Raw genomic sequence first — 13,861 nt, 5'->3', positions numbered from 1 at the left:
TCCTAGATTCATATTGTCATTGGGGCCGAGACAACAATGGTTTGATGACTGTCCATCTGTGGAGTATTCTAGAAGGACTGGGCTGATCCAGAAAGCTGGTTGTGTGTCTTCTACTGCCCTACTTAGTCTGTTTATTTGGAAGGTAAAGATTGCCTATTGACAAGATTGAAACGGTGTCTGTTTCCTTACATCAGTGTTTCTCAACAGCACACATCGTTGTTGTAGCTCCGGACAAACTCACCTGATTCAACTCATTGAGGGCTTGATGATTAGCTGCCACCACATCACAGTCTACAAACTAGTCAGTCTGTTCCAAAAGACTTCTAAGCAAAATATCCACTCGTAAATCCTCTTACAACTGTCCGCATCCAGTGTGTTAGAGACGCTAAAGGAAGTCGCCAACACAACACAACAGCGTGGACAGTCTCTTCAGCACTTCTCTCGCTCTGGTCCCACCCATCTCCCAACAACAAGTATCCTCAGGCCTGGGGCAGTGTACCAACCCATCTCCCAACAACAAGTATCCTCAGGCCTGGGGCAGTGTACCAACCCATCTCCCAACAACAAGTATCCTCAGGCCTGGGGCAGTGTACCAACCCATCTCCCAACAACAAGTATCCTCAGGCCTGGGGCAGTGTACCAACCCATCTCCCAACAACAAGTATCCTCAGGCCTGGGGCAGTGTACCAACCCATCTCCCAACAACAAGTATCCTCAGGCCTGGGGCAGTGTACCAACCCATCTCCCAACAACAAGTATCCTCAGGCCTGGGGCAGTGTACCAACCCATCTCCCAACAACAAGTATCCTCAGGCCTGGGGCAGTGTACCAACCCATCTCCCAACAACAAGTATCCTCAGGCCTGGGGCAGTGTACCAACCCATCTCCCAACAACAAGTATCCTCAGGCCTGGGGCAGTGTACCAACCCATCTCCCAACAACAAGTATCCTCAGGCCTGGGGCAGTGTACCAACCCATCTCCCAACAACAAGTATCCTCAGGCCTGGGGCAGTGTACCAACCCATCTCCCAACAACAAGTATCCTCAGGCCTGGGGCAGTGTACCAGCGGCCTGGACCAGAGTTAGGCTTCTCCGACTTGACCAGTGGTGGAAAAAGTACCCACTTGTCATACTTGAGTTAAAGTAAAGATACCTTAATATAAAATGACACAAGTATAAGTGAATGGCACCCGGTAAAATACTACTTGAGTAAAAGTAAAGATACCATAATATAACATGACTCAAGTATAAGTGAATGGCACCCGGTAAAATACTACTCGAGTAAAAGTCTAAAAGTAAATGGTTTAAAATATAGCAGCCTCTAACTTGCAGGGTTGAATTGGCATAAAAAGCTACCACCCGGTTTAAGGGTTATTTTCTTCTCCTCTGTCGTTCCTAATGCTGAGGACATCAGTTTGGAACAGTATGTAGTTACTATGTTTTGTAGAATGTGTTATAAAATAAATCATTACTAAGGTGAATCTTTAGTAAATGTGCATCCCCTCATCTCAGTCGTGGCTCTATGAAATATGTTGATTTTATAACTAACCAGTCTAAAAAAATTCCCAGCATACCACTAAGATCTAAATTCCACCTGTAGACAATGCCCTATATAGTGCATTACTTTAGACCACAGCCCTATATAGTGCACTACTTTAGACCACAGGCCTATATATCTTGCAGTACTTTTCACCACAGCTCTGTATAGTGTACTACTTTAGACCACAGGCCTATATAGTGCACTACTTTTCACCACAGCCCTATATAGTGCACTACTTTTCACCACAGCCCTATATAGTGCAGTATTTTTCACCACAGCCCTATATAGTGCCCTACTTTAGACCACAGCCCTATATAGTGCACTGCTTTAGACCACAGCCCTATATCGTGCATGACTTTAGACCACAGCCATATATAGTGCACTACTTTAGACCACAGCCCTATATCGTGCACTACTTTAGACCACAGGCCTATATAGTGCACTACTTTAGACCACTGCCCTATATAATGCACTACTTTAGACCACAGCCCTATATAGTGCACTACTTTAGACCACAACCCTATATCGTGCACTACTTTAGACCACAACCCTATATAGTGCACTACTTTAGACCACAGCCCTATGGACCCTGATCAAAAGTAGGGTACTATTTAGGAAATACAATGCCATTTGGAACACAAACATGATGTGCAGACAGGGACACCTTTTTAGGGACACCTCACTGATAATTAAGACACACAGGAGCAGCCAGTACAGATATTATTGTTATTATTATAGCAGTTGTGTTGTTGTCAATAGTAATGCTCTTATAATAGTGATATTAGGCCTGTAGACTTGCAGCTCTACAGTTAGATTAGAGCATGTCGTTTTAAAAAAAGAGTCAGGAAAACACAAGTGTCAATTCAAATTGTATTTGTCACATGCGCCGAATACAACAGGTTTAGACCTGACCGTGAAATGCTTACTTACAAGGTTAACCAACAATGCAGTTCATGAAATAGAGTTAAGAAAATATTTACTGAATGACCTAAAGTAAAAAATAAAATCAAAAGTAACACAATAAAATAACAATAAGGAGGATGTTGGTACCGGTATTGAGTCAATGTGCGGGGTACAGCTTAGTCGAGGTCATTTGTAGGTGTAGGTAGGGGTACAGCTTAGTCCAGGTCATTTGTAGGTGTAGGTAGGGGTACAGCTTAGTCGAGGTCATTTGTAGGTGTAGGTAGGGGTACAGCTTAGTCCAGGTCATTTGTAGGTGTAGGTAGGGGTACAGCTTAGTCGAGGTCATTTGTAGGTGTAGGTAGGGGTACAGCTTAGTCGAGGTCATTTGTAGGTGTAGGTAGGGGTACAGCTTAGTCCAGGTCATTTGTAGGTGTAGGTAGGGGTACAGGTTAGTCCAGGTCATTTGTAGGTGTAGGTAGGGGTACAGCTTAGTCCAGGTCATTTGTAGGTGTAGGTAGGGGTACAGGTTAGTCCAGGTCATTTGTAGGTGTAGGTAGGGGTACAGCTTAGTCCAGGTCATTTGTAGGTGTAGGTAGGGGTACAGCTTAGTCCAGGTCATTTGTAGGTGTAGGTAGGGGTACAGGTTAGTCCAGGTCATTTGTAGGTGTAGGTAGGGGTACAGCTTAGTCCAGGTCATTTGTAGGTGTAGGTAGGGGTACAGCTTAGTCCAGGTCATTTGTAGGTGTAGGTAGGGGTACAGCTTAGTCCAGGTCATTTGTAGGTGTAGGTAGGGGTACAGCTTAGTCCAGGTCATTTGTAGGTGTAGGTAGGGGTACAGCTTAGTCCAGGTCATTTGTAGGTGTAGGTAGGGGTACAGGTTAGTCCAGGTCATTTGTAGGTGTAGGTAGGGGTACAGCTTAGTCCAGGTCATTTGTAGGTGTAGGTAGGGGTACAGGTTAGTCCAGGTCATTTGTAGGTGTAGGTAGGGGTACAGCTTAGTCCAGGTCATTTGTAGGTGTAGGTAGGGGTACAGGTTAGTCCAGGTCATTTGTAGGTGTAGGTAGGGGTACAGGTTAGTCCAGGTCATTTGTAGGTGTAGGTAGGGGTACAGGTTAGTCCAGGTCATTTGTAGGTGTAGGTAGGGGTACAGGTTAGTCCAGGTCATTTGTAGGTGTAGGTAGGGGTACAGGTTAGTCCAGGTCATTTGTAGGTGTAGGTAGGGGTACAGGTTAGTCGAGGTCATTTGTAGGTGTAGGTAGGGGTACAGGTTAGTCGAGGTCATTTGTAGGTGTAGGTAGGGGTACAGGTTAGTCGAGGTCATTTGTAGGTGTAGGTAGGGGTACAGGTTAGTCCAGGTCATTTGTAGGTGTAGGTAGGGGTACAGGATAGTCGAGGTCATTTGTAGGTGTAGGTAGGGGTACAGGTTAGTCGAGGTCATTTGTAGGTGTAGGTAGGGGTACAGGTTAGTCGAGGTCATTTGTAGGTGTAGGTAGGGGTACAGGTTAGTCCAGGTCATTTGTAGGTGTAGGTAGGGGTACAGGTTAGTCGAGGTCATTTGTAGGGGTACAGGTTAGTCCAGGTCATTTTTAGGTGTAGGTAGGGGTACAGGTTAGTCGAGGTCATTTGTAGGTGTAGGTAGGGGTACAGGTTAGTCCAGGTCATTTGTAGGTGTAGGTAGGGGTACAGGTTAGTCGAGGTCATTTGTAGGTGTAGGTAGGGGTACAGGTTAGTCGAGGTCATTTGTAGGTGTAGGTAGGGGTACAGCTTAGTCCAGGTCATTTGTAGGTGTAGGTAGGGGTACAGGTTAGTCGAGGTCATTTGTAGGTGTAGGTAGGGGTACAGGTTAGTCCAGGTCATTTGTAGGTGTAGGTAGGGGTACAGGTTAGTCGAGGTCATTTGTAGGTGTAGGTAGGGGTACAGGTTAGTCCAGGTCATTTGTAGGTGTAGGTAGGGGTACAGGTTAGTCGAGGTCATTTGTAGGTGTAGGTAGGGGTACAGGTTAGTCGAGGTCATTTGTAAGTGTAGGTAGGGGTACAGGTTAGTCCAGGTCATTTGTAGGTGTAGGTAGGGGTACAGGTTAGTCCAGGTCATTTGTAGGTGTAGGTAGGGGTACAGGTTAGTCCAGGTCATTTGTAGGTGTAGGTAGGGGTACAGGTTAGTCCAGGTCATTTGTAGGTGTAGGTAGGGGTACAGGTTAGTCCAGGTCATTTGTAGGTGTAGGTAGGGGTACAGGTTAGTCCAGGTCATTTGTAGGTGTAGGTAGGGGTACAGGTTAGTCGAGGTCATTTGTAGGTGTAGGTAGAGGTAAAGGGAACAACAGTTCAGTTTTTTCCTCCCCAAAGTAGCAGGGAGAAACGTGGATAAACGTCTAATTCTCTAATGAGAGATAATTACATTGTTAATGTTGTAAATGATTGTTGTAGCTGGAAACGGCAGATTTTTTTGTAATATCTACATAGGCGTACAGAGGCCCATTATCAGCAACCATCACTCCTGTGTTCCAATGGCACAACATTACAACATTAAGCAGGTCTACACTGTATTTCTGATCAATTATGTTATTTTAATTGACAAAACAATTGCTTTTCTTTCAAAAACAAGGACATTTCTAAGTGACCCCAAACTTTTGAACGGTTTTGGTCTACCAACATATGTTTTATGACTGCATATCACCGGCAAGGGTTTTGGTCGGCCAACATATGTCTTATGACTGCAATGAGCGCAACAATACCCACAAATATTAAGTGAAATCAAGCTCATTAAACAGTATTGCCATTGATTAAAAAATAAATATATATACACATATATGTATTTAAATGTTCCCTGGCAGAGAGCCCAAAGAGGTCCATTACCTTGAGTAAACCCTGAACGGTTTCAAGATGCCTACCTGTTGAATATCCTCTTGTCTGCAGACAAGAAATGTATTATAGAGCATTGGTTAAATGAGGACATTCATACTATGGAAGAGTGGAGCGGTAGACTGAAAGAACTGTATTTAATGGAAAAGATCACCTACAACATAAAACTGCAGACAGATTTAGTCTACTTGAAAAGGATGGGAACCGCTCGTTGTAAATAATATTGTGTAGACACGACTCAGTCTCAAAGCAACCAAACATATGATCATTGTATATATATATATTATTTTATTGTTTAATTATTATTACTTTAGTTTCTTCGTTGTAAAGTTATCTTGTTTATTGTATAGCCTACTTGTTGGTGTCTCAGACGACCCGAACCTTAATAATAATCCCACAATTACGTCACAGACAATAATTCTACTAGTTGACTGCACGGACACACAGCAGGATACTGACACTCAGTCCGCAGTGGTCGGGAATGCGTTTTGGGGCTGGACACACCGCGAACCAGCCCCTACTGTTGTCGATCACACATACTAATGCCACGTTCACATGCAATCGGAGTTATCGGAAATACCTAGTTCCGACTGGGTAGTTTTACTTGCATGACCCTCAAAATTGGAAATACAAGTGGGAAACGGAGAAAATGTTGTTGACAATCTATTGGCTTATGAATTGTTCCGACTTGAACAGAACTTGAACACAATCATGTCGGAGTTACGACTTCCCATTGTCCAGTGTCCCAGGAGAATATGAAGCCAGCATTATACAGCATTCAAGTGCTATTCGGTACTAGGAAACTGACATTTCTGACTCGCTAACATGATTGACACAGTAATAATCATAATGAAACGGCCTTGGAAGAGCCACAAGTGTCAACCAACATAATTCATTATTTTACATTAACCTGTTTAACTTGTATTAAATGCATTATGAAGAAAATTGTGATTTAGGCTCCACGAAATATGAAATGCGTAATGAAGAATATCGTGTCCTGTTGCCTCAACACAGTCTCACATTCAATTCGCGCATATATGTACAAAATGTATTTCAGCAGATTTCGTGCGTTTTTGTGCATTTTTGGGGTGGTTCAATTCGTGCGAAAATACACGAATTTCTGTGCTACTTAATTCGTGCGAAAATACACGAATTTCTGTGCTACTTAATTCGTGCGAAAAGACACGAATTTAACCAGTAGGCGACACAAGCCTTTGCAACAACCATATAGACGCGATAATTTATATTTCATTTTTGTTCTTCTTAATGGCTAATTCAACGTCATGAATATACAGAAATGTTGTCTTTGTTTAACCATGTTTTAAAATGTGTCGTTGTATGCCTATATGTACTGTTTTAGACTTGCTGAACAGAATTTTTGAGAAAAGACGCACATTTACCTGCGACTTAATTCGTGGGAAATATTGTTTTATTAATGCCAATGCTGTTTTCTTTGCTTGATTTCGCTTAATACTTTGGATACTGGTGCACTTGTAATCAGAACGCCTTTTTGTCATGTAGGCAACCATACACGATTTTCTTCATAACCCATTTCATATTTCGTGGAGCCTAAATTACACCATTTAGGAGAGATCTTTCAGGAAGTCATCAAACTAAATCTCTCGGACGTTCGGTTTCCGTTTTATAAAAATAACACATTTTGGTCATTTTTCCGCAGTCTAGGAAATTCCCACCAGAGGGAAAATAAATAATATTGCAAATGCACAAGCACATTGCAAATGCATGTGGCCTTTTCTCCTAAACGGAAAATATTTCGAAGACGTAATGGACAGTTGGCCCCGAACAAGATGGCGTCGAGGCCTCAACGCTTTTTGAGTTATGGCCATTTTTCTGGGATTAAAGGTCAAAAACGTAAAGTAGGGTGCTAATTTGACCGCTTCACGTCAAAGTACATAAGCATACGGTGTCAGGGAAAAAAGAACCAGCCATTTATCTATCGTAATTTAAGAGAAATCGTACATTGACAAATTGGTCATGTTCACAAAAAGGAGTTAAAAAAAAAAAAGTTACAGATCCAGTTGCAGTGTGTTCAGACGAACATTTTTTAAGTGGGTCTCGAAGCTCTGCCACTGCATCGCAGTGCTAGCTGCGCCACCAGAGTCTCTGGGTTCGCGCCCAGGCTCTGCCGCAGCCGGCCGCGACCGGGAGGTCCGTTGGCCTAGCGTCGTCCGGGTTAGGGAGGGTTTGGCCGGTAGGGATATCCTTGTCTCATCGCGCTCCAGCGACTCCTGTGGCGGGCCGGGGGCAGTGCGCGCTAGCCAAGGGGGCCATGTGCACGGTGTTTCCTCCGACACATTGGTGCGGCTGGCTTCCGGGTTGGAGGCGCGCTGTGTTAAGAAGCAGTGCGGCTTGGTTGGGTTGTGCTTCGGAGGACGCGTGGCTTTCGACCTTCGTCTCTCCTGAGCCCATACGGGAGTTGTAGCGATGAGACAAGATAGTAATTACTAGCGATTGGATACCACGAAGAAAAGGGGATAAAAGGATGGAGTGAAAAAGTACGGTGCTTAAAGACACACAAAGCCTGCAATGGCATTGCCATTATCTCCAGGCCGTGCCGAGTTCAACGAGATGCCCCGCTTGACCGTAGCTAGCTCGGTCTGAGTGCAGCGACATGGACAAGAAGAAGGACCCAAATGACCCTTTGACCTCAATTTCATATTTTTTTGCTTTTGGGAGACAGAGAGAGAACCGTTAAGGTTAGAAGCACAATTTGACCTCAGGAACGTTCCTAAGGTCCTCCCGATCTGTGCAAGCCTAACATTGACCGTGTGGCATTAACCCTTAATAGTTAAAAGAAGGTGTTTACATCAAACAGTTTACAATGACATGTCTCCCCATAGGAATACATTGCCTGCTCCCCTAAATTCAACCTGAAGCCTATGTGGGTTAATAATGCCTTATGAACCTGTCTTCGATGACAATCCATCAGGCCACTATGAGGTCTACCTGTGTCGATTCTAAGCTTCCTGGAGCAACCGGAAGTGGTTAAATCACCCTAAAAGTGTTTGCCATACCCAACCTGCAGTTTGAGAGAAATAGTGCATTCAACCCTATGTAAATCAGTGAGTTCTTAACGTATAGACTTAAAACTCAGGATTCTGTAAAAGCCCACTCCAATGAGGATATGTGTTTACTTTCAGCTTCCTGTGCCAACCGGAAGTGCCATAATTGGTGTCAAAAGGGCTGTTTCGAAGGGTTAAAAAAGTCAAATCTTTCCAAAACTTAATATATGTGAATAGGCAACCCTCATGAACTGTAAATCAGTCATTCATCCCATCAGATTTCAAGGAAAAATGTACACACCCACACAGAAAGGATGGAGTGACACACTGAGGGGCTTAGAGGCAGACAGTGCCTGCAATAGTTACTTTTGTTTGAACTTTTAAAGAACCGTCAGACCTAGAGTTCTGAAACTTTACAAACCTGTTCTAGAGCTCAGGTCGATTAAGCACGGTGAGTTATGTGGCTCTAGAAGGTTCTCGGACCGATAAAAAGCCTCGGTGCATTTGCATTGACTTCAATTCATTTTGAGCATTACAAAATGGTGACATTTAGAAAAGTCCCAGAGTTGCAAGACTAGGTGCATTGAAACCGGCTCGGCCCATAGAGACGGACCCCGACATTTCTGTCCGATAGCTCATTCAAGGACCCCGTAGCAAGGCATGGAAAAAAGTGGAATTTCAGCACCAATTAAGGTTTTGCTCGGGCACCGAATGACCTATCGAGCCGAAACTTGGGATTCGAGGTCGCCTCACATAGGGCTAAACATAATGTGAAAACTGGACCCGCAGCTAGAACATAACTACGTATTATTTGTTTTATTATGGTTTAAATGGAAGGCGCTGTGAATTTTGGGCCTGCTCTGAAATATGTGATAGTTGGCTTCTAAACGAGTTGGAAAAAGTGAGTTTGGAGTCAGATGGTATCAGTTTGGTGTCTGAAAATATCTAATTGGCTGATGGACACTGACTTGCTAGTTGACTTTTGTGCATTTGCAATATGTTTCAACAGTGAAAAACCACCAAAATAGCATTCTGAAATCACCACTAAAAATGACATCACCATAGCCGTGCCGAGTTCAACGAGATGCCCCGCTTGACCTTAGCTTGCTCGGTCTGAGCGCAGCGACAGTGACAAGAAGATGACCCTTGACCTACATTTCAAGTCTTTTGCTTTTGGGAGACAGAGAGAGAACTGTTAAGGTTTAGAAGCACAATTTGACCTCAGGAACGTTCCTAAGGTCTCTGTGCAAGCCTAACCTTGACCGTGTGGCATTAACCCTTAACAGTTAAAAGAAGGTGTTTACATCAAACAGTTTACAATGACATCTCACCCCATAGGAACACATTGCCTGCACCCCTAAATTCAACCTGAAGCCTATGTGGGTTATGAATGTCTTATGAACCTGTCTTCAATGACAATCCATCAAGCCACTATGAGGTCTACCTGTGTTGATTCTAAGCTTCCTGGAGCAACCGGAAGTGATAAAATCACCCTAAAAGTGTTTTGCCATACCCAACCAGCAGTTTGTGATATATAGTGCATTCAACCCTGTGTAAATCAGTCAGTTCTTAACGTATAGACTTAAAACTCAGGATTCTGTAAAAGCATACCCCGATCAGGATATGTATTTACTTATAGCTTCCTGTGCCAACCGGAAGTGCCTTAAAATGGGGTCATAGGTGCTGTTTCGAAGGTTTAAAAAAGTCAGATCTTTCCAAAACTGTAAATGTGTGAATCGGTCAACCCTCATGAACTGTAAATCAGTAATTTTGCTAAACAGATGTCAAAGAAAAGCTCTCTCACACACACACACACACACACACACACACACACACACACACACACACACACACACACACACACACACACAGCAAGGATGGAGTGAAAAAGTATGGTGCTTAAAGACACACAGAGCCTTAAATGCTTTTAGGGGGGATCCAGACTTCCATACCCGCTCTGGGAGCGCTATACTACCGCCCCAAATCAATGGGTGCTGGCCTGAGTGATTTATGGAGGTTTTCAAAAAATATTCTGTTTTTTCTTCTCGAGTCAATGGCCTGAGTGATTTATGGAGGTTTTCAAAAAATATTCTAAGTCCAAACTTTTCATGCACCTGGTATTTTTTTGGGGTTACCAGGCGTCATTTTTCAAAACGGTTGAAATTGCTTTTAGGGGGCATCCAGAGTGTCACATGACCGGATGAGGTAACTATTCTTGTTCTTCTTGTAACTTTCCGGTAGGCTAGAAGCTTTCCGGTGTTTAGCTGCTCGACACAGGTCGACGCAGGTATTGCACTTGATTTATCGTTATCGTAACCGTAGGTGCAGCCAAGTGGAAATACGAAAGCTTTCTAGCTATTTCGCACTGACGGTAATTTGAACACAAGAACGTTTCTAGTGAAAAGGTGCTTACACTCAGAGCCATGTATTTACACTCAGCCACCCTAGCCTTATTACGGGTTAACGTTTTGGTAATTTTGGTTGGCCAACAAAATGTAAGACTACAATGACTGCATACGTTTCCCCAAATGTTATATGAAAAAAAAAAGTTTTGTTATTGATGGACAATGGCAAGGCTGCCATTGTATTTTCAGTTACATTCTGTTCAATAAAAATGGTTTACACGTTTATTTTTTAAGAAATACATGGAACTACAACCGAATAAAACACCATTAACCATCATGCATTGCTTACATTCATTCTATCCTGAAAAGTCTGTTCAGAAAAATCGAAAACAGTACATATAGGCATAAAACCACAATGTTTTAATAGGGATTAAATAAAGACAATATATATATAACCTCTTATGGTTAAATGGTTAAAAAAAGACAAAATATCTATATATTCATAACGTAAAATAAATAAATACAGGCGATCGCGTCTATGGTTGTTGCAACGGCTTGTGTGTCGCCTACTGGTTAAATTCGTGTCTTTTCGCACGAATTAAGTAGCACAGAAATTCGTGTATTTTCGCACGAATTAAGTAGCACAGAAATTCGTGTATTTTCAAACGAATTGAACCACCCCAAAAATGCACAAAAACGCACGAAATCTGCTGAAATACATTTTGTACATATATGCGCGAATTGAATGTGAGGCTGGGCTGGTTGCCTTCACGAAAAAAAGGGCCTTTCTGGCTACAAGTGCACCAGTATCCCAAAGTATTAAGCGAAATCAAACATAGAAAACAGCAGTGGCATTAATAAAAATGTTTTTCCCGCGGATTAAGTCGCACATAAATGTGTGTCTTTTCTCACAAATTCTGATCAGAAAGTCTGCTCAGAAAAATCGAAAACAGTATATATAGCAATACAAACACCATTTATAAAACGGGATTAAATAAATTTAACATTAAGGTATATTCATAACGTTCAATAACGAAGAAACAATAGAAATATAGGCTATCGTGTTTAAATTCTTGTCTTTTCTCACGAATTAAGCCACAAAACAACATGCTGAAATACATTATGTACATGCACGAATTGAATGTGAGTTTGTGTTGTCAAATTGGCCTGAACCAGTTTTGAGTGACCATTTACAATTTATTTACAATAAATTTACAGAATAATAGCAAACCACTCAATTCAATTGGACACACGTCAATTCAAGGGAGACTGCCAGGGTTGGGTCACTAACCTTGATTTACAGAACAGTGATGATTAATGGCCCATCTCAGGGTCCTAGACTCATATTGTCATTGGGGCCGAGACAACAATGGTTTGATGACTGTCCATCTGTGGAGCATTCTAGAAGGGCTGATCCAGAAAGCTGGTTGTGTGTCTTCTACTGCCCTACTTAGTCTGTTAATTTGGGAGGTAAAGATTGCCTATTGACAAGATTGAAACGGTGTCTGTTTCCTTACATCAGTGTTTCCCAACTCCAGTCCCCCAACAGCACACATCGTTGTTGTAGCTCCGAGTGGAAAAAGTACCCACTTGTCAAACTTGAGTAAAAGTAAAGATACCTTAATATAACATGACTCAAGTATAAGTGAATGTCACCCGGTAAAATACTACTTGAGTAAAAGTCTAAAAGCAAATGGTTTAAAATATACTTAAGTATCTAAAGTAAATGTAATTGCTAAAATATACTTAGGTATCAAAAGTAAAAAGTAAAGCAAACCAGATGGCACCTTTTTGTTGTTCTTTATTAATTTACAGATGGCCAGGGACACACTCCAACACTCAGACATCATTTATAAACGAAGCATGTGTTTAGTGAGTCGGCCAGATCAGATGCAGTAGGGATGTTCTCTTGATAAGTGTGTGAATTAAACAATTGTCGTGTCCTGATAAGCATTCAAAATGTAAAGAATAGTTTTGGGCATCAGGGAAAATGTACGGAGTAAAAAGTACATCATTTTCTTTAGGAATGTAGTGAAGTAAAAGTAAAAACCTTCATTTAATTAGGCATGTCAATTAAGAACAAATTCGTCTTTACAATGACGGCCAAACCCGGACGACGCTGGGCCAATTGAGCGATAGCCTATGGGACTCCCAATCACGGCCGGTTGAGATACAGCCTGGATTCGAACCAAGGAGTCTGTAGTGACGCCTCAAGTACTGAGCTGCAGTGCCTTAGACCGCTGCGCCACTCGAAGCCCAATTAAAGGACAGATACCCCCAAAACTATTTAAGTAGTACTTTCAAGTATTTCACTAAAGTACTTTACACCAATGGACGAGACATAGACAGAGCTGTAGGTGGTTTCGACCAGGGGACAATGGTGCCTGTTGGCGGCTTGGGCCCCGGTGGCCCCGCAGAGAGGGCAGTCATACAGCCGCAGGTACGGGCACATCATGTCCCCATCCTGGTCCTTGAGGCTGTGGGACGCATACACAGACTCAGACTCCCCGTTGTATTTGCAGAAGCCGCAGAACTTGCGCTCAGGTGATGGCACCTCCTCCGGCGTGTTTCTCCCACTCTGGCCCCAGGTGCCAGCGGGGGATCTGGACGCTGCTGTAGGGGGCTCGGGACCCTCGGTGCTGCTCGGCCATAAAGGAGCGTCTTCATGCAAGAGGTCGATTTCTGAATCCAGGGGTTCCATTTCGTGCCATAGGGGTGGTGTCGCCACAGGTGTTATCGGTGACAGCAAGGCTCGCGGCAGAAACTCTTCAAATTCCACCATGGTCGAGCATATCCCGGAGTCATGACCCTCAACGGTTGACGGTTCTGAGGTGAAGTTTCCTAACTTCATCTCCCGCACTAGGTCAGCCAGCTTCAAGTAGTCCCGCCACGGTTCGAAACGCTTGTTTTCGGACTCCGAGTAAGGCGGTAGGTCTATGAGTTGACAAATCATAGCGTTCATTCTCACACTTGTATTTTTTTAGCCCAAAAGACTAGTGTCTGATAACGATCGGAATGTACCAGAATAAAGAACGCTGGGTCTCAACTGACAACTCAACTGAAGGCAAATTTGACAACGTTCACGTTTTAACCTGTCGGTGTTTTGTTAAACAGCCAATCAGATGGCGTTGTGCGGAGTCCGTGGCACGTGACAAAGCCAATCAAATGGTTTCAAACTGACAACTGCTAAATT

The 13,861-nt window shown here is 43.1% G+C and overlaps 1 protein-coding gene across 1 annotated transcript; it reads right to left on the bottom strand.

Annotated features, from left to right (window-relative positions):
- Positions 1-376: 376 nt before the first annotated feature.
- Positions 377-13,630, bottom strand: LOC120023282 (nanos homolog 3-like). Its single transcript, XM_038967318.1, has 2 exons — positions 12,995-13,630; positions 377-385 (listed from the first exon to the last, which is right to left on the bottom strand). The coding sequence occupies exons 1-2, from the start codon at positions 13,628-13,630 to the stop codon at positions 377-379; spliced, it is 645 nt and encodes a 214-aa protein (XP_038823246.1).
- Between the last annotated feature and the right edge of the window lie 231 nt (positions 13,631-13,861).

This window comes from Salvelinus namaycush, chromosome 2 (assembly GCF_016432855.1).
Source record: "Salvelinus namaycush isolate Seneca chromosome 2, SaNama_1.0, whole genome shotgun sequence".
In the NCBI taxonomy this organism is placed as follows: Eukaryota; Metazoa; Chordata; class Actinopteri; order Salmoniformes; family Salmonidae; genus Salvelinus; species Salvelinus namaycush.
The sequence above is the reverse complement of the archived record's forward strand: the minus strand, read 5'-3'. Positions and strand labels throughout refer to the sequence as shown.

What these genes read in the sequence shown, in the direction of transcription:
- LOC120023282 (XM_038967318.1), bottom strand. Translation starts at nt 13,630, where the DNA reads ATGAACGCTATGATTTGTCAACTCATAGACCTACCGCCTTACTCGGAG.